The sequence below is a fragment of the Macrosteles quadrilineatus genome, unplaced genomic scaffold (genome assembly GCF_028750875.1).
Source record: "Macrosteles quadrilineatus isolate MER2022 unplaced genomic scaffold, UCM_ALF_1.0 Scaffold_2__2_contigs__length_208266976, whole genome shotgun sequence".
In the NCBI taxonomy this organism is placed as follows: domain Eukaryota; kingdom Metazoa; phylum Arthropoda; class Insecta; order Hemiptera; family Cicadellidae; genus Macrosteles; species Macrosteles quadrilineatus.
In genome coordinates this window covers 186,259,780-186,279,832 of record NW_026542595.1, presented here as the reverse complement: position 1 = coordinate 186,279,832, position 20,053 = coordinate 186,259,780, and the positions used below count along the sequence as shown (strand labels likewise).

Here is a 20,053-nt window from a genome sequence, read left to right as displayed (position 1 = left end):
ATCAACGAGCCCCGACTGTTCTCCAGTTTCGCGTATGGAAGGTCGTTGCCGGTCTACCCTCTGTTGGCCCCTGGTCTAGAGATGCATGGGGTGGGGGAGTATCTGGCATGTCACACCATGCTGCTGGCCCACGCCAAGGCTTACCACCTTTACAACAACCACTACAGGGAGGTACAGCAGGGTAAGTGTTGGTAATTCCAGTTCTACCTTAATTTGAATGTCTACTCCACTGGTAAAATATTCAGCACCATTTTAAGATGTAATGTAAAATTTAAAATGAACCATAAAGTTGTAAGTCGACAAAATCTTTGAAGAGGCTCCATTGCGTAAGCTTGGTCTAATTTTCCAGTTTTAATATTTTTAAACATTTATTTTGTTATAGGTCAAATAGGAATCGTGGCAGACGGGTTCTATTACAGGCCCGCTACTAACAATCCAAAAGACTTGGAGGCAGCTGAAAGAGGGCTTACATTTGAGGTAATGTACACAATTTTTCGAGATCAAAAATATTTTGATTTATGATGGCTTCAACCAAACCTATAACTACAATACCCCCACTGCAGCCAACCTGCAGACTATTAGTGAATTTCCATTTGCCTGATTTGAAATGAAATGAAATGAAATGAAAATCCTTCTTTATTGAGTCGAACTTATGACCTCATGGTCCTTTCTTACAGTTAACCTCTAAATAATAATAGTAATAACAATAATACATGACATGAACAAAAGTAAAATACACATTTCGTAACATAATTAATAATAAACAACATAACATACATTTCTTTTCCTAGCATGCAGTCACACACACATACACTCTTTGCAGCAGCTAAGCCTAACGCACATAAATGCATTTTGATTTGATTTTTACTTAAATCTATTTAAATAGCATTAAGTTTAACAAGGACCTTGGTTTGCTGTACATGGAGGGTAATTAAGTGTGTTTTAGTAAAATATTAATAGCTTAGTATTAAATAAATAAATTGGCCAAGTTTGATTGAAATATATCCACAAACAAGCCAGAAGCCGTACATGTGGGCGAGGGGAGCGTTGTTAGACTTTGCTCTAAACACCAGCGACTAGTGTTAGATACTACTTAATTGAACCATTGAATGTTTCCTGTGTACCTTACTTCTTTGTGATTGTACTCAAACATTTATTAGTCAGACTAAAATTTATATACTTTAACTACACAATTGGAAAAATAAAATTATAATTGGTTTTATCTAATTTCAGTTAGTCCAAGTCTTTAGTTATACGATTTTGTATCAAATATGTTGCTTAGAAATACTGGAGGTGTGAAATAAGTGATAGAACCTCTTAAACAGCCTTATTGGTGTAACCTATAATTATTTTACACTTCAATAGCTAACTGAGTTTTGTTATATTTCCAGGTCAATTTTGTCTATACATTATTGTCATGTTCCAGCTAGGATGGGTTTTACACCCCATCTTCAGCCAAGAAGGAGATTATCCCACTATAATGAAGGAGAGAGTAGCTGAGAACAGTATGAAGGAGGGAAGGTATAGATCTCGGTTACCATCCTTCACACCAGAGCAAATAGAAATGATCAAAGGTAAAATATCCTTCATGATATTTTCTCTTTGTACGTAAAAGTGAGTAGTTTTAGGTAAAGATGAGTGTTAATGATTGAGATAACAGTGTAACTGTTAAAGATTAGCTGAGTCTTTAGATAGGAAGTTTAATGAGAAAGAAATATCTTATTAAATCATGAAATCTACAACAACAATTTTTAAGTTTACCTAGTGGTTCAGATTCTTGAGGCTTATGATTATGAAGCCCGATGTACATTTCACCAACATGTATGGCATCTTCAGGAGCACAGTTGATATATTTACATTAATGCAAATGACTAAATTATTATTAATTTTTTAGACTATTTATTGTAGTTTATAACAAGGACAGTAGGTTACATAACTCATTTATAGAATGCATTCAAACAAGAGCCAAAATGTACATCTATATAAATAATTTACTTTCTAAACAGTTGGTTTTAAGTCATTATCAAGTTAGGTACAGTTTGTAGAATGTTGAGCTCTGCTGAATTTAACTTAACCGTGGGGTTTGCTAGCACAGTTGATGTTGCATTAATAAATATTTACTTAACCAAATGGTTTATTGAGTATATTTTCCTACAGGGTCTGCAGATTTCCTAGGGCTGAATCACTACACAACATACGTCGTATCTGAGGGTGAATGTGGAGCCAACCCTTCACAAAACAGGGATACCAACTTTATCAGATCTATTGACCCTAAAACCACAACCCCTAGATATCCTTCCTGGCTCGCTGTAAGTATATCCAATCCTAGTTGATTCTTGTTTTTAGTAACACATAAATCTAGTGTTTTCTTGATATAATTTTTTGTTATTGTAAAACTATGTAGCAGCAATATGGTTTTACGCTGGCTACAAGAGAAGCAATTGAGCAACAAAACCAACAACTGGAATCAATCTTAATGTTTTTTAAGGAATCCTAGAAGAAAAAAAAATATATTCGGACAATGAGTTTGTGTCTAGTTCATTTTTTAAGTTTGTCAGACTCTTTCTACTTTGTTTTTTCCAGTGTTATTGGCTTTGCTCTTGTGCTAGATATATATCGTGTCAAACAAAGTAAAGCTTCAGTAAACAATTAAATATGTATACATTTTATTGGCCTCACTGGTATTTGAACCAATGACAAAAGTGGTGGTTCAAAAGTTCATCTCATTCTAAAAGGACACAATTTCCTACTATCATTCTGCAATATCCATATAAATCCCAAAGTACCGATGAACTTTTGAGAAAACTACAAGTCACACCCCCATAAACCATACTTAAAATGTGGAAAGATTGAGGTTATAAAGGTTATACAGGTGTTTTTATCAGTCCTCATTTTTCAGTTACTTTCTATTAAATCAAGCAGTTTTTAGTGTAAAAGTGTTTTGTAAATGAATGGTACAGTGTTTCTATATAAAACTATTAAATAAGTGTCGGTTTTTATTAAATCTTTATATATAAATATTTTCAGTATTCTATTTATAACCTACAAGAGAATTTCCACTAGGAAGATATTACCTGAATTTTCCATTAACGGTGTTAATATATGAAGAATATACAACCTGCACATAAACTAAGCACAATTAAAGTTAAATTTTACAGTCAATGGAGATTATACTGGAATCAAGATTAGTAATTGAGACAACTGACTAACCTGGCCTTGGCCAAGGACAAACTGGTACCTACCTTAAATTGTTATCTCTTATCAGTTGGTTTATTTACCAACTTAAGTTATCTGCTTTAAACTGGAACTATTGCTCTATTCAGAATTACACTAGATTTTTAATTAGACTCTAAAGAGTTCTCAATTAACACAACTGTTAATATAATTATCAAAAGCTAACATTTTATTTTATTTTACCAACTATAGAGGTTTTATTTTATTTTATATTATGAATTTAAATCTGTTATAAAATACAGTATAAACATGAGTCCTACAAAAAGTAAATTTAATACTGGGGACAGAGTCTTTGCAAAAATAAAAGGATACCCACATTGGCCAGCAACTGTTACGGCAATAGACTTATCTAAGAATATTAATAAATATACTGTTCAATTTTATGGTACTAATGAGATTAGTGTAGTAAAGGAAGTGGATATTTGCTCTTACAAAGAGAACAAATCACTTTATGGAAAGTTAAAGGTTAAAAATACTAAATTCAATACAGCAATCAGAGAAGCTGAGAGAAGTTTTAATGCAAGCTTTAAATGCCTAAATGACAAAAATCATGATGGGCAAAAGGAAATCAGCAGTATTTCAATACAAGACTCTATAACTGAAAGTTCTGGGATTCTGTGTGAAGATCCCTCTGTTACTAGTACCCCACTAAATATGCAGACAAAAACAGCAAATGTTGAAATAGAACTAGATGTAATCACACCAGATCACCTGGAAAGACAAGTAACCTCCAATGGCATGAACACCTGTAATATTAATGAGAATAAAACCTCTCAAAAAAGAAATGCATTAACACTGGACATTTTAGGAAATAATTGGCTTTCAGATGATGCAATTCAGTTTTATTACGAACTACTCACCGATTCAGTAATAAATAGAACTATAGAATGTGATAAAACAAATATCGCTTTAATAAACCCCATAATCTCCCAAGCAATCAAATGCCTCAATAACTTTGAGCATTTTCTTAGTAACATGGATCTAAAGAATAAAACACATGTGTTGATCCCGGTTAACGATTCCCCTGCTGTTGACAAACCTGGTGGCTCAGGGTCGCATTGGAGCTTACTGCTTTATGTTACTGAGAAAAAAGAATTCTTCTATTTTGACTCGTTGAAATTAAAAAACTATGAACACGCAGTTAAAATAAGCTCTGCCTGGCAAACATTGATAGGTGAGACAAAAGTTTGTAACATAACACCTGTAAGCGTTCCTCAACAGTTTAACGGATTTGACTGTGGCATTTACTTGATCATATTCACTGAAATAATAATCCAAGGTATCATGCAGGGAAAAGATACATTTGAGTCCCTCCAAAACCTATTTCCTATCATTTCACAAAGCACGCTGATTCTAAAAAGATCTCAGTTAGCCTTGTTCTTTTTAAACCGTGCACTTCATTTGACTCCGGACATTATCCGTGAAATGATGACATCGCCAAAGCTTTCTCAATCATCTAAAACAGATCTCAAAAGGGTTGAGAATGAGTATAAACAGGCAGCTGTTACGAATCCAACAAGTGTTGAAACTACTCCATCAGCTACAAATAACATAGGCAAGGAAATGAACAATGACGGCTTTAGGTATCAGAAAAAAGCATCAAGACCTAAAAATACTGGCACTTACTTTCCCACAACAACAAATCGGTATGCATCACTGAGTAATTACCAACCAGAAGAGGAAGACCTTTACATTTCTACTCATAATTACGAGACATTGACACAAAAATCTCCTTCCTCAAATAAGCAGATGCCGAATAAAAGTAGAAAACATGTTGCTAAACCTAACATGTTTAAAGATAGAAAACATGCTCCAATTGAAAACAAGATAAACTCCACACAAACAAGTGGGAGCTTACCTCGGCGGACCAAAGTGTATGTAATTGCAGACAGCCATGGAAAAGGATTAGGAAATTTATTACAGTCATTGCTACCTCGATCTATTGACACCTTTGTTTCAGCAAGCTCTGGGGGAAAACTTGACCATATATTACAGAAAACTGCAAACATTGTAAGGGACTTCAACGAGAATGACATAGCTGTCATTATTGCAGGAGCCAATAACATTGAAGACATCACTGAGAAAGTTCAAACTAAGGAAGAAAACATTCCAGTTACATTGAATAATTTTTCTAAAGCAAACAGTCATACAAATTTTATCTATGTGACGCAACCCTACCGTTTTGACTTGGCACGTGACAACCCTTTAAACAAAGAAATTCACAAAATCAACTGTGAATTGAAACAAATGAGACATCTCAATTTAATAAATATTAGTGACTTTAAACGTAAATTTTTCACTGTTCACGGACAACACCTGAATAAGCTTGGGAAGCAGGTGCTAAGCAGAAGAATAGCAGATCTAGCATTAAATCTAAACCGTACAAAAGAATTGGCAGAAATTGAAACAAAAATATTCTTAAAAGTAATGGAGGAAGACATGGATACATACATTGAGAAGAATAGCAGTGACCCAGAAGTTGCATATGCTCACTGTATTTCAGCAGATTTTGATCAGCAGAAAACTGTACAGGGAGCCGCTGTGTACAGTCTTGTAACAAAGCCCAAATATTTTCAAAATGCCAACAATTTTTCTGAATATAAAACAAACTATGATCTGGCCTTCTCTCAACTAACTGATGATTTTAAAACTCGTAATTTAAAAACTTTAATTTGCTCAACTATGGGCTGCAACAGAGATCGTGTCACTCCCGCTCATTTTGTCTCAAACGTATTGGAATTTCAAAAACTAACAGGAGCTGCTGTGATCATTGTAACAGGCAAAAGAATATCAAATAAATTTTAAAAAAAATGGATTAAAACAATCAACATTCATCAAATATCTTAAACAAACAATCATTGATCAGTACATACAGAGGTGCCAAATACAATACAACCCTGTTGAAAATTCATCATTGTTAACTTCACCAGCACGTAGCAGACCTCAACCCCAGCCGATAACTCCCAACAACCCTACCATCAGCACCAGCAGCCCACCAACAGTTCCAGGTCATCTTTTATTTAGTGAAGTGATAAAAATACCGGAAAGTGTTTTAAAAAAGCAGAGCAGTGAAAGTTTAAATAATAATGTAATAGAAAGTAGTAATAGTGATAAGGACAATCTTGTAATAAATCCACTTGATTCCTCTTTAAACTTACTGGACAAGACACCACAAATAAAAAGATAGGACTAATTAAAAATTCAAAATTCAAAATTTTCCACCAAAACATACAACATTTAGAATCAAGAATTGAGCAACTAGAAATAACCATAGATGAATTAAATCCAGATGTAATAATACTAACTAAACATGATTTGAAACCAGATGAAATCACTAGGGTTAACATAAAAAATTATCAAATTAATGTATCGTTTTCAAGAAAAAATTCCTCTAAAGGCGGTGTCATGATTGTGTCCAAGATGGGTATTGAAGGGAAACAGGTGGATATTCCCGAATTTTTGTCAAATAGATTTATAGAAGAAAAACAGTTTGAGCTCTGTGCTTATAGTTTTGTTAAATGTAATTTTAGGTTTTTAATAGTTGGTGTCTATAGATCCCCTAGTTCAGATTATCAAACTTTTTTGGATAGATTAAGTATTTTTATTGACTTTTTTAACAAGAAATACACACATATCATAATTGGAGGAGACATTAATATAGATGTTTTGAAAAATGATGATAAGCACAAATGCCTAAAATACGTTCTAAAAAGCCATAATATGAAATATTTGATCACTTTTCCAACTAGAATAACAGAAAATTCCAAAACAGCTATAGACAATTTTTTTATAAAAAATCAAGAAAATTATAACATTTCAATAGAAGGAATAGTATCCTGCTTGTCAGATCATGATGGACAAGTATTATCTTTCAATAATCTAAATTCAAATGACAATACCACAAATAAGATGTTGAAGCAGGAGGTACGTAAGTTTTCTCCAGAAAACATTGCCCATTTCTCAGACCTATTAAAAAATGAAACATGGGAAGAAGTATATTTTGCCCCAGTCGAAGAAAAGTATAGTATTTTCAATGAAATTTTCAGATATTACTTTGAACTAGCATTTCCAAAGAAATTGATAACTAAAAAGAACAAAAATTCAAATTGGATGTCAAATGAAATAAAAACTAAAAGACAAGAAATAATACAACTAACTAATGAATTCAGGCAAAGTAAAAACACAAAATTAAAACCAATACTAAAACAACAAAAAGTAGCATTTAGGAATCATATAAAAAAGGCTAAAACAACTTTTTATGAAGATCAAATATATAAATCATCAAATGTTCAAAAAACTGTTTGGAACATAATAAATTCAGAAGTTGTAAAGAATAATAGATCAATAAGAAAGTTTGTGTTAAATGATGGCTTAAATGATATAACTAATCCTAAGGATGTTTCAAATATGTTTAATAGGTATTTTACAAATGTTGTTAAGAATATAACTACTAGTAATCATATACATTTAAACAAAGAATTAGAAAAGAACTCATTCTTAAGTACATGTTTTAGACTCAATCCTGTAAATGAACATGAGGTGGAAAAAGTCATTAGCAGTTTGAAAAATAAGCTTTCAAGTGGCTATGATGAAGTGCCTACTACAGTATTAAAGGGAGCAAGCCAATACTTAACGAAAGTTTTATGTCACCTGATTAATTCTTCTTTCATTTCTGGTTTGTTTCCGGACCAACTTAAAATAGCCAAAATAATTCCAATCCATAAAAAAGATGATCCTAAAAATGTTTCTAATTATAGACCCGTAGCTCTGCTTCCTTCTGTTTCTAAAATATTTGAGAAAATAGTTTCTGTACAATTAACGTCATATCTAGAGCAACACAACTTATTTGATGACTTACAGCACGGTTTCAGGTCAGGAAGATCTGTTATTAGTGCGGCAGTATCCTTCATAGAATCAGTAATAGAGTCAGTTGACGAGGGCAAACATACAACAGGTATATTTATGGACCTTTCAAGAGCATTTGACAGTGTTAATCATCTAATTTTAATAGAAAAATTAAAGAATATTGGCATTTCAAAAACATCTCTAAATTGGTTCAATACATTTCTTGTAAATAGGTATCAGTATGTAGAAGTAAAACATTTGTCACCGAATAACAAATCAACAAATATAGTTTCAGACCTGGAACTAGTAAAATATGGTGTCCCACAGGGATCAATATTAGGACCTTTGCTTTTTATAATATATCTCAAGGATATAAATAAGGTTCTGTCTTATAAGAACAACAGTCAGCTTTATCTGTACGCTGATGATTCCAATTTAAAAATAACATCAAACTCAATAGAACAAATGGAAATACGATCTTTTGTAGAGCTAGAAAATTTAAACGATTACTTAAAAAATCATAATTTGTTACTAAATACACTAAAAACTAACTTCATGCAATTTAGAACTGCACAAAATAAAAAAAATGAGAATTTAATTATTATGTCAGATTCACAGATGATTGAGGAGAAGACAAGTACATGCTTCCTTGGTTTAACAGTGGATGCAAATTTAAATTGGAATGATCATGTAGGTAAGGTGTTATCAAAAGTTAACTCTGGTATATATGCTCTTAGGAAAATGTCGTTATACTGTGGATTGGAGACATTACGCCATATCTATTTTTCATACATTCACTCACACATAAGTTTCGGATTGTGTCTTTTTGGAGCAACAGGGAAAATAAATTTAGACAGTATTTTGAAAGAACAAAAAAGAGCCATAAAAATCATTCTTAAACTAAATTATGATCAATCAGCGAAAGAGGAACACTTTGTTAATCTTAAAATTCCCACAGTTTATGGACAATACATCTATGACTGCATACTAATTTCTAAAAATGAGGCAGTAAGTCCTAAATCTTCCATATGCCACAAGTATAATACAAGGCATAAAAATGAAATTATCCCAAATCATCACAGATTAAAATTTTACGAGAAAAAACCAACATATTCGGGAAAGAAATTCTTTATGCATTTACCAAAAAATATAAAGTCTGAAAAGAATATTGAAAAATTTAAGAAGAAACTCAAAGAGTACATAGTAAACAAACCAATATATTCATTAGATGAGTTTTTCCACCTTTGTTCACAAAAGAAATAAAAAGTATATTTCAGGACAAATTATGTTAAAATAGTTAAGGTTCAAACACTGATGTATTTTTAATATAATTTTTTGACACTATTTATATGTACCTATGTGCATGAAATAAATAAAGAATTTTTGATTTGATTTGATTTGATTTGATTTGTCGTACTAACCATTATTTCATAGATTGCCCTTTAACCCTCAAGGAGGTGCTTCACCAGTAAAACGGGAGCGGGCGCATGCAGAGTTTTATTCCGCAACACTAAACAGCATGAATTTGACCCATTTTACTTGTTGTTATAACGAAATATTATATGTAAGTGTTGAATAACCTAATCAGAAACCCAATTTCTTTGTTAATAACATTATTTGTTTAACTTAATATGAGTAATATTTCAAATAAACATATTGAACAATTTTCTAGTATAAAGGTAGGCCTAAGTTACGAGAGAGGGCGCTTGCGGAGTTTTGTTCCACAATAATGCAACTATACATGCAAACAAAATATATTTGATAATAATTATAAATGAAATAATACAACTTAAACAAGTTTATAATGTTGTATGTATAAAATATACACACAGTTTGACATGAGTGCATGAGGAAATAAACTCTGCGCTAAGGACTTACGCGATAGAGCGCACGTGGAGTAAACCTCCGCAAACTGACACCGCGTCACTGAATTGCAGCTGACAACAAAATGAGGAGGAATTCGGGGTAAAAATAGCTTAGGAGCATTCCCAGGATGAGGTGCGTGAAGTGTAGAGCTGGACACGACTGCCGACACCCATTATGCATATTTATATTAACAAACACTACAAGTGCAGAGGAAAACTCCGCAAGCGCCCACTCGAGGGTTAAGGTCGTAATTCCTTTCTAAAGGGGACTTTCCTTTTACCTAACTTATTTGTCTGTTATACTTTTAATTTATTAACTTATTAAAATCAGGTGGGATTATTTGTTTGTATTATGTTTTGTTTATTTCAGCTTAACTTAACTAATCAATAGTTTTATTAATTTAATACTTATGAAGTCAAATGGGGTGAAGCCCGTGGGTAACAGTAATCCGTGTTACTCAGCTTTTATGAATTAATTTTTATATTTGGAATTTCAACACTAGAACTGGTAAAATAGACTAACCTTTTTCAGGTTGAACCAGAAGGTGTAAAGAATATTCTGCAGTGGATCAGAAGGAACTACGGAAATCCAAAAGTGATCATCACAGAAAATGGTTGCTCTGATCCTCACAAACTTGAGGACAATCACAAAGTAGAATATCACAAGGTTCGTTTTGAGAGGCATTGAGAAACTAAAAGCTCATGTAAAATAATGGGGCAATTTATGTCAACAATTTATGACAATTTATGGCGATTCTCTAGTCAATCTCCACCAAGATTCAAGAAAATGAATCTCAAGCAGAAATAAGAACTAATTTTTAAGACAATGAGACACAAACATATACAGTACAAATATAAATTATAAGTATTTAATAATCTAGTCAAACTATGTTACTGGTTTCTTAAGGCTTTAAAAAAAGAAAAGTGGCCCATAGTTTTACTGAAGCCAAAATAATAATTACTTCTCTATATAAAAACTCATTGAAATGAATAGTTATTTATAAATGTATATGATCTGTTACAAATTAAAATTGGTAGAAGATTGAATTTATTGATCTAAGTACACCAATAAGTGTAAAAAGTGTCTTTAAAGTGTAAAACCCATTTCAAACAGGCTTGTTTTGAATGAACGTTGAAACTGTCAAGAAACATTATTCTGTTTTATATTTCCAATGCAAGCCTTCAATAATCAATTTAATTTTGACATTTTTAGACTCTTTCATTGAATTTCTCTGTCACAATTGCTTTCTATAACTACTTGATTAATTGTTTCCTAGGCCTATCTAAAGCAGATCCTGGAGGCCATCAAGGAAGGCTGCAATGTCCAAGGATACACAGCTTGGAGTTTTCTGGACAGTTATGAATGGGACTGCGGCTATACGTAGGTTTATGTTACTTACGGTCTTATAAATCTAGTAAAACTGTTGAAGTTATAAATATGAAGAGATTGAAAAACTATAAGTCTCTTCTAGTAAAATTTATCAATAAAGCAAAATCCCCTCAAGGGAATGCTAAAGTGCCCCCCTGATAATTAGGAGTACTCTAAATTTTCAGGTCAACCTTTTAAGCGTCGCCTTCATTTTAAAATATCGGTTTAGTTTGAATAAAAAAACCAAAGATGCAAATGTTCAAAAGAAAAATAAGAATAGAATGTTTATCTTTAACAAAGTGTTCAAGATACAACACACATATTAGAAACATAATTTAATATCTTTACTCAAGAGTTGTGTCAGTTTTAAGTAATGAAAAGCCAAAATAAAACAGAAGGTCTCTAATGCTATAACAATTTTTTTTCAACAGGGAAAAGTTTGGTCTGTATCATGTTGATTTTGAAGACCCTGCTAGACCTAGGACTCCGAAGAAATCTGCAAAGTTCTACAAAGACTTCCTACAAACAAGATGTTTACCATGACCCACCTAAAAGTATTTGTATTTATTGTTTTACATTTCTAATAAAACTAATCTGTTTTTATTTGTTAATGACTTTGTCATAAAGCCTGCCTTTATGAGCATTGGGGGTTAACATTAAGTATTCATCCAGTAGAACTTTATATTTAAAAGACAACGAAGAATTCATCTTACTGATGTAGGGCATGAACATTTTTTTTAGGAATTTGTATGATTTCAGTTAGATAACAGTAGTGATAAATGCAAAACTTTTGCACTTAGTTTTGATGGAACGAAAAACTAGTAAAATCTATATTTTTTCCTTAGATTTAATTAATTAGTTTTAGCTTAAAAGCTGAGTAACCTCTAATAAACTTAATTTAATTTCAACTTAGTACAGTCTCTACAATAATAAAGTATGGGTACTGATCATAAAAACAAAGCCTTTTACTTAAATTTTTATATGTAAAATATGTTTGCTTTCGGACCATGTACTTATGCTTAGTATCCGTTCATGAAGGTTTCTTTGAGTTCATTGTAGCTTTGCTTTGCCTGAAAAAAGGAAAAAATGTAGACTTAGTTTTTCAGTAGATTATTAATACAACATATTTAATCAAAAAAGTTTTGTACAAATATTTCCGAACAATTTGGTTGTCCCAACCCAATCCCAACAACAAACATTTGGCAATCCCAGGGTCCTAAGACAATTAGTTCAGATTAGCTGGTGTCTGCCTGGATAATCAATCTTAACTTCCCTGAAGACTATATATCTGACCAGTTAAAATATAAATTTTAAGACAATCTGAATCCTTCACCTACGCTACCCCATTAGTTAATATTTTTTTGAGTCTACAGGAATTGTGAAATAACCTAGCTGCTAAGTTTTATTAGAAAGATCAAAGTAAAAATTAGCCAGGTAGGGTAAAATGTTACAATGGCAGTCCTTACGCCCAGCTAACAGTAAATCCAGCAAGTGAATACATTTTTCCTTTTCTTTTAGTGATACAGTATTCATATCTATTCAATAACAAATTCCCTTACCCTGTCTGAGTTGTTGATGATGCAAGATATCATGTTGATCACAGCGTCTCCGTCAGTTCCTGGAACTAAAAATTGTCGTTTTGTCATTCAAGATTTCAGATGTTGTTAACCATAACTAAATATAATTTATACTCAGTCAAGCTAGTTACCAATAGAAGCAAGTTTTCTTCTGCATTGCCTGATGATTTTCTATTTTTAGAATCTTTCATTCTAAAATAAACCACCGTAACTTCCTTTTTTGTTAAATTTTAAGTATCCTATCTCTAACCATTCAGTTTTATTTAACTTTTTAATGAGGTTTGCAGTCTCTTTAAACTCAGCATTTGCCTGTCCACACTGTTACTTATATCTGTGCATGGAATGTATCCAGCAAATCAAGGGGGTGAGCCAGTACAGTACTAAGGTGTACTGTACTGATAAAAAGTAGTCGCAGGTACCAGGATCTGAACCCAGCACATTGGTGCTTTGGGCTTCGTGGCGCTTACTGACTTGCCTCACTCATTCTTTACGTCATTTGCTAATAATGTGTTCAAATCTTCCCTTGTATTAAAATTATTGCTTTAATTTTGTTCTACTTCTTGTTTGTAAAAGCTATAACTTTTTGGGTCCCTCAAAATTAAACTGTGGTTTACTGGTACTAGACTCAATCCTTTTTGTGACTTAATGGAACTATCACTTAGTGAATTGATTGATCCAAAATGCTAAGTACTTTTATCATTTTGTTTGTTTACATTTTTTTATTGCTGTTTAGTATCGGTGCATTGCCATTTTATTTTAGCAGGGTTGAACACCAAGCAGGGTTCTGTAGCGTCCGTGTACCAATTAATTCAGCTAATTTCTAAGCTATTAAGGTTAATTCTTATTAGTTGAAGAATTTTCAATGCAAATTTATTGCTTTTTTAAGTTACAAAGTTGTTTGCAGTATTATTTTAACGACTGGTATTATAATGTACATACCTGAACTACATGATTGGAATGTCTGGTCAAATTCGTTTATTGCCTCTTGATCCTTAATGCCATCTTTGAGTGAAGCTAACTTGTCTTGGTTCCATCTGCCCTCCTCTGTCATCTAACAGTATGATCGGTTAAAAAGTAGTTATAGCTCCTAATAACCTAGATTTTCAAATTTCAAATAAGTACCAAGATTTAGGAAGTAGGTTAAAAAACAATCACACTATTGTATATGGCTAAGGTGCTTTAAAAATATCCAACACAACAAAGGTTTATCCTTTGTGGAGGCAAATAAAATTGATTTTGACATCCAATTTAAAAAAATGGTGCTATAGCGTTACATATTCAAATTGAGTTTCCCAACCTTGAAGCTGAATGTTATTACTTACAGTGTTGTAAACTATAGACTACTTACGTAGTTGAGTTTCTTTACTGCACATGTCATTGCTTGCTGAAAGAAATAAATTGTGTTATTCATCATTCCTATTTTCCATTACTTGGAAATATACAATACAATGTTCAAGTACACAAATTGTTAAAACTTAAAAATAGTTGTTAGTCTGAGTGTAGATGTTTTGTTGAACAGTTTTCAACCCCAAAAACTTAATCAAAATATTTGTCAACCCCAAAATAATATTTTTTAGTCCCGGAGTATTCTTATAAGGTATAAATTGGCAAATAATTGTGTTGAATTAAAGTTCTGTCATGTATGGGAATGAAATGCCAATCTGAAGGGGATAAGTGCATAATCGTTATTTTGTTCAAAAAGATAAATAATACTACAGTACACCGATTTCATGTAATGGTGTACTAAATCTGCTATGTATGTGCATTGGCAGTAGACCTATCTAAATGAATGTGAGTACCAATTATATACTATACAATGACCAATAATTCAAGTAAAAACCGAACTGGTTAATCGACTCATTTAATTTTTTTTCTAATTTTGTTAAAAGTTTATTTAGTTACCTTGCATCCATCAAATTGAGAGTCATTTGGGTTGTTTTCACCATCAAACTGAGACAGACACAGTTCTGAAAGCAAAGGAGTAGAATGTTAGTTTTGAATTTGTTACAGTATTTAATAAGAAGGTTTCAAGAATAACTCATGAATAAGTTATTTTTTAAGGATAGTGTATTTGGTCCAGTAGGCTACAACAAGATGGCTGTTTGAACAAATATATTTTATCACACTGTCAGGAAAAAAGCCGTTTTAGTTCTCTAAATCATCCGCGAAATCATCTTTTACGGTAACTTCAAATAGGGAACAGATAAAACATATTATGGTAATTTTTTTTGGTTTGCTAACCTCAAAATTTGTTTATGACACATTATAAATGTTGTTTACTATTTGAAACACACATGAAAACGTTGCTAATCACAACATATTTTTAAGTTATGTTTGTAAACAACAGAAATGTAAACATTGATGATGACTTTGTATAACCTCTTTATACTTTTACTTTATACTTTTCATTGAAATGGCGACCATACATAGTAGGTATTTTAAGCCAAGTATGAATGGAGATGAGTGTAGAATGAGTGGCGCGATCTTGTAGTCTTGTTAGTGACTAAGGCCGACATTCCTTAGACACGGCTGTTAATTAATAGCCCAAACAGCTAATGGCAACTAAGGGACCTACAGTTTATAGTGGAATCCGAACCACATTTTTCCTTGGTATATACGAATTGGTCTAATTATCAGGACAACTATTTTCATCATACTGTGGAAATAACCTTCCAATCCTTCAAAATTAGACAGCATAATTTGAGGTTATACAAAGTCATCATCAATGTTTCAAGATGTTTCACGGAGCAAACGTGTCTCTATAATACTTAATCATATAACATATTGTAATTGTATAGCAAGATTGCGTACCAAAAAGAGCCACTTTCACTCCTAGTGATGAAATATACTATTTTACGAATGGTTTCCTCCAACTGTGCTCTAAAAAATTTAAGCTTGAATGTTATGAGGTAGGTAGGTATACTATTATAGCTAATTTCTAATTTCAAATGGAATGAACTCCAGATTAGTTATTGACAAATTCTTACTTCAACAAATAATAAGATCAATTCAAATTCATATTGAATTAACAGAGGTAAAACAGTGGTTTGAAAACAGAGATTAAATTAAGTCATTTTAACCTTACAGATAACATGGATTAAGCATACTCTGAAATGTCTATGGAAGTATTATTTATGTGTCAGAAATATCAGCATTTTAACTGTTTTATTATTTCCCTTGATTACAATAATATAAGTACAAAAATTACAACCTTTAAAATAAAATAACGTTATTTGTGCCATGAGCAAAGTACTTACCTTATGTGACAACTGTATACAAAGATTTTTTACCTGGGGAAAGTTTGCCTTGAAGATCGTCTGTGCACATGGATACAGTAGCAAACATCTTTCCCATCAGGCGGTTAAACAATGCAGCCTGCAAAACATGACTATAGTCTGTATGATGGAACCTGTCTCCTAACCCTTCGTCTACCTGAGCCATAAATCATTGGCTAGTTCCCAGGTGGACGAACGGTCAGAAGACAGGTTGCATCATACACAGTATACTTTCAACTACTGTTGCAAATTGTAGTACCCCAGGAAATATATTTGTAAGGTACATAGCTCAAGGCATAAGTTCTATAAGTTAAATTGTCTAGCTGGTAATTAAATTAAATTTGAACTGGTAAGCTAAACGTTTCTTATATAGGAATTTATAAATTAAAACAACTAAGGCCTACGTTTATTCCTGTGAATAATAAAATGCTTTTTTGACTTTGGGACGGTAATTAAAACATGATTTATTGACTCATGATGAACTTTAACTATCACTTTAGTGTGAAAAGTTTTACTTGTACTACCCACACAGCTCTAATGATTGCTTTTCCATACAAACAACACTATGATTTAAGATAAAATGTAAGAGGCCTTTTGATTTTTGCTGTTTTTGTAGAGTTATTTTAACATATTTTGGGTGCATAGTAAGTGCTCAGACTTGTTATTGTAAATATTTAGTTCAAGAACAAACCTAATTTCTTTAACTGTGTAAGAACTATAATTACAAATTGAGGAATAATCAATCAACACATGGATCAGGCTTTAGGGTCATGATGTATCCCCCCCCCCCAAGAGTAAGGAAGACATTTACATTTTTTACTTCACACTTTTACTATTGAAAAATACAATGTGTAAACAAGGAAGTAATTTTTCTCAAATAGTAACAAGGTCAAACAAGTAATGTTACTTACCCCCTCAGCATACTGCGTAACAAAAGATACCAAAGCGGCTAAAAACAACAAAATTTTGGTTTGTTCCATCTTTTCACTGGGCACTCGGAGCAAAGGCACCCGTGAGATGGACACTTCAGGAGGGCTTGCACTAGTGTTGCACAACTCAGCTATTAAAGCAACTGCCTCAGATAAGATTGTAATCATTTGATGACAGATTTGCTATCAAACCAAACTCTGAGTCAGAGAGCTTCATTTAGTTTTGTCACTTAAAAATTAGACTTAACTTTTGGTTTGTCAAAGAAAGGTTGTAGTCTAACAAATTAATTGGAGAAGTCGTTGGGCACCTGTTTCAGAATAGTGGGTGTCAAAAAACAAATATTGATGAAAATACCCTAAAATTGAATAGTAACTTAAAGGTCTATGTATTAGTATAAATGATTAACTTTGACCAGCTGAGCTCTATTTTGACATCCAATTTATGAAAAACAAAGTATTTGTCTTTTAGGTTATTTTGAATACAAATTTTTAGTGGATCAATCACATTTAAAATTACTAGTATTAACATCACATTTATTTGTATTAAAAGTGAAAGTAAGTTTAACACGATGCCAAAGCATTTCTCCACTAAAGAATCAGCCAGTATTTGCTCAATAGACTTAACCAAAACTGAAGGGATGTCATCATTTTGGAAATTGGTTTGTAAACAAAATAATAAAAAGGATAAACAAACTTCAAATAGCAATGCAACACCAAAACTCAATAGTTTAACATTGAAAATACTGAAACTTAGAGGAATTGACCTTACTAGCTTAGACATGAGCAACATTGGTTCAATGAACCTGGAAAAAGGTGCGGTTTTCGACCCTGCTCAGATACAGTTAATCAAACAAAATCTGAAGAACGGAAAGTTTTCATTTGATACACAGCTATTAAATGGCATAAACAACAATTCAAACAATCACCATAAAGATGTCAAAACATTTGAATTAAACAAGACAAGTGATAGTTCTGACAAATCACAAAAAGGATTGATCAAGACTAGTACCAGTAAACCACAATTTAATCTCAAAAAGCCCAAAGTTATAGCTTTTATAAACAATACAGGAGCTCAGATAACCAAACTTGAAACAAATAATGCAAAAGATAAAAATAATCTAAACGAACTAACTGAAAATGATATAAAGGCAAAAACTGAGGAATTAGAGCTACTTATTCCAAAAAAGAAAGTTAGGGTGGTTTATTTAAGAAAAAAAGGTTTAAAGAAAAGGAAAACATCCAATACCAGTAACACAGAAGAAACCTCATCCAAAAGCTTGGAAAGAAATGATCAGACAGGTTCTGATAATGTTTCTCTTTTACCCAAAACCAAATTTATAATGAATGAACAACCAAAATCGATTAATTTTGCATCAATATCAATAGATAATAAATCAAATCAAATTACTATATGTAAGAAAAATGATCTTTTTACCCGATCACGTTCACAGCCACTAAATTCCCACTATAATGTAAATACTCAATTACCTAGTAATGCTCAGAGAACAAAATTTTCTCCAGCTAGTCCTAAAACAGTTAAGGTAAATAAAGAAAAAGTTGTTAGACCTCATAAAAATCTGCATACTATAACTGAACTTAGTCATGAAAATACATCCTTGGTCTGTGATTTAAAAAATAATCTAAAAACAAAGAAAGAGCACAAAAGCAAACAAGAAAACAAAAACGATTACCGTAAATCTGTACCATTACTAAACGATCCAGATTTGCTCATTAAAAACCATAATTTAATAATCCCGGGAGATTTATCAGAGGAAAGTTTGTTTGAAGCAAACCCGTCAGCTGGGTGTGATACTATTTTACAGTTGTTCAGCTCTTTGTCGAAAAGTCACAATTTTCATGAGCAAAATTCCAATTTTAAAGAAATTAACGACCACAAACGACAATTGGAGTTTGAAAAAAATTACAATAGTGATAAAAAATATGACGAAACAATGAACATGGATGCGGCTAGAGTCAGAAGCATTTTTACAAAAACTACTGTTAAAAACGACAATCAAAATAATTGTGAAGATAATATGATAAGGCTAGACAATCATTTCAGTCTACCTTCAAATCATGCATTGAAATTACATGCCAATAGTGAATTGAATGAAAATAAGAGGGAATTGGTAGAAAATGTTTCAGAGGCGGGAGATAAACTTAAGATGTACCTGGTTCATGCTATCGAAGAAATTAACGGTGTCAATGGCTCAAAGGATGCTGTCAGTAAACATAGCAATAATGAATTTCAAACTACAAGCTGTATTAAGATACAATCCATAACTAAGATAAACAATCTTGAAGACAACATATCTGAAGAACGTATTGAAGTGACATCGGAGAAACATGAATTGGATGAGTCAACATCCTGTGAGGGCAGATGCTGTAACTCCAAAGTTAGTTGTACAAGAGATAGTTTAAAGAACAATTTGTCACATATATCATCCAAATCTTTAAAACCTGATGAAGTAAGTGATGATTGGAATGATTCAGATGGTGCCTCCAAGGGGGATGGTAAAGTAAATGTGAACCTATTTACACTTGATATAACTCATGATCAATGTGGAAGATCACTAGACCAAACTCAAAAGTCTTTTAAGAAAACAACAATTTCTCTCCCAGTGAAGTCACCAAAACAACAATTGAGCATAACTATTCAGCTTGACAACAAGTTAATAACTGATGAACACAGGGACACAAGTTCTCAATGTACAAGTGGAAAATCCAAAGGGACCAAATCATCTTTGCTGCTTGAAGAAACGTTCAATTCAAATAAGTCTCAACTTAACAGTGGCCAAAGGGAATGGGGAGATTGTGGGGAATGCAAAACCGATTGTTATGATGAACTAAACTTTCTACAGTGTGGTATATCACATACAAAGTTAACATCACTTGGTAGAGGAGAACAGTTTTATAAGATTGATCATTCAGTAACCAAACAAGATACTAGAAAAACCCA

At 32.3% G+C, this 20,053-nt stretch overlaps 2 protein-coding genes across 2 annotated transcripts; one reads left to right on the top strand and one right to left on the bottom strand.

The window, feature by feature from the left end:
* The first annotated feature begins 6 nt into the window (after positions 1–6).
* LOC128987410 (myrosinase 1-like) lies at positions 7–11,924 on the top strand. The gene is made up of 7 exons (XM_054408241.1): positions 7–181; positions 383–477; positions 1,427–1,574; positions 2,158–2,309; positions 10,477–10,611; positions 11,222–11,325; positions 11,745–11,924. Exons 1-7 carry the CDS (start codon positions 82–84, stop codon positions 11,854–11,856), a joined length of 846 nt encoding a protein of 281 aa, XP_054264216.1. The 5' UTR covers positions 7–81; the 3' UTR covers positions 11,857–11,924.
* Positions 11,925–12,254: 330 nt separating this feature from the next.
* On the bottom strand, positions 12,255–17,262 carry LOC128985209 (uncharacterized). The gene is made up of 7 exons (XM_054404596.1): positions 17,077–17,262; positions 16,181–16,265; positions 14,793–14,857; positions 14,239–14,274; positions 13,830–13,941; positions 12,873–12,937; positions 12,255–12,383 (listed from the first exon to the last, which is right to left on the bottom strand). The coding sequence occupies exons 1-7, from the start codon at positions 17,260–17,262 to the stop codon at positions 12,333–12,335; spliced, it is 600 nt and encodes a 199-aa protein (XP_054260571.1). The 3' UTR covers positions 12,255–12,332.
* Between the last annotated feature and the right edge of the window lie 2,791 nt (positions 17,263–20,053).

Coding starts and splice junctions, on each gene's coding strand:
- LOC128987410 (XM_054408241.1), top strand. CDS start 82: ATGCATGGGGTGGGGGAGTATCTGGCATGTCACACCATGCTGCTGGCC. Junction 2,310..10,476: donor GATATCCTTCCTGGCTCGCT/GTAAGTATATCC, acceptor AACCTTTTTCAG/GTTGAACCAGAAGGTGTAAA. Junction 10,612..11,221: donor ACAAAGTAGAATATCACAAG/GTTCGTTTTGAG, acceptor ATTGTTTCCTAG/GCCTATCTAAAGCAGATCCT.
- LOC128985209 (XM_054404596.1), bottom strand. CDS start 17,262: ATGATTACAATCTTATCTGAGGCAGTTGCTTTAATAGCTGAGTTGTGC. Junction 16,266..17,076: donor TTACGCAGTATGCTGAGGGG/GTAAGTAACATT, acceptor CATGTTTTGCAG/GCTGCATTGTTTAACCGCCT. Junction 14,275..14,792: donor CTCAATTTGATGGATGCAAG/GTAACTAAATAA, acceptor TATTTCTTTCAG/CAAGCAATGACATGTGCAGT.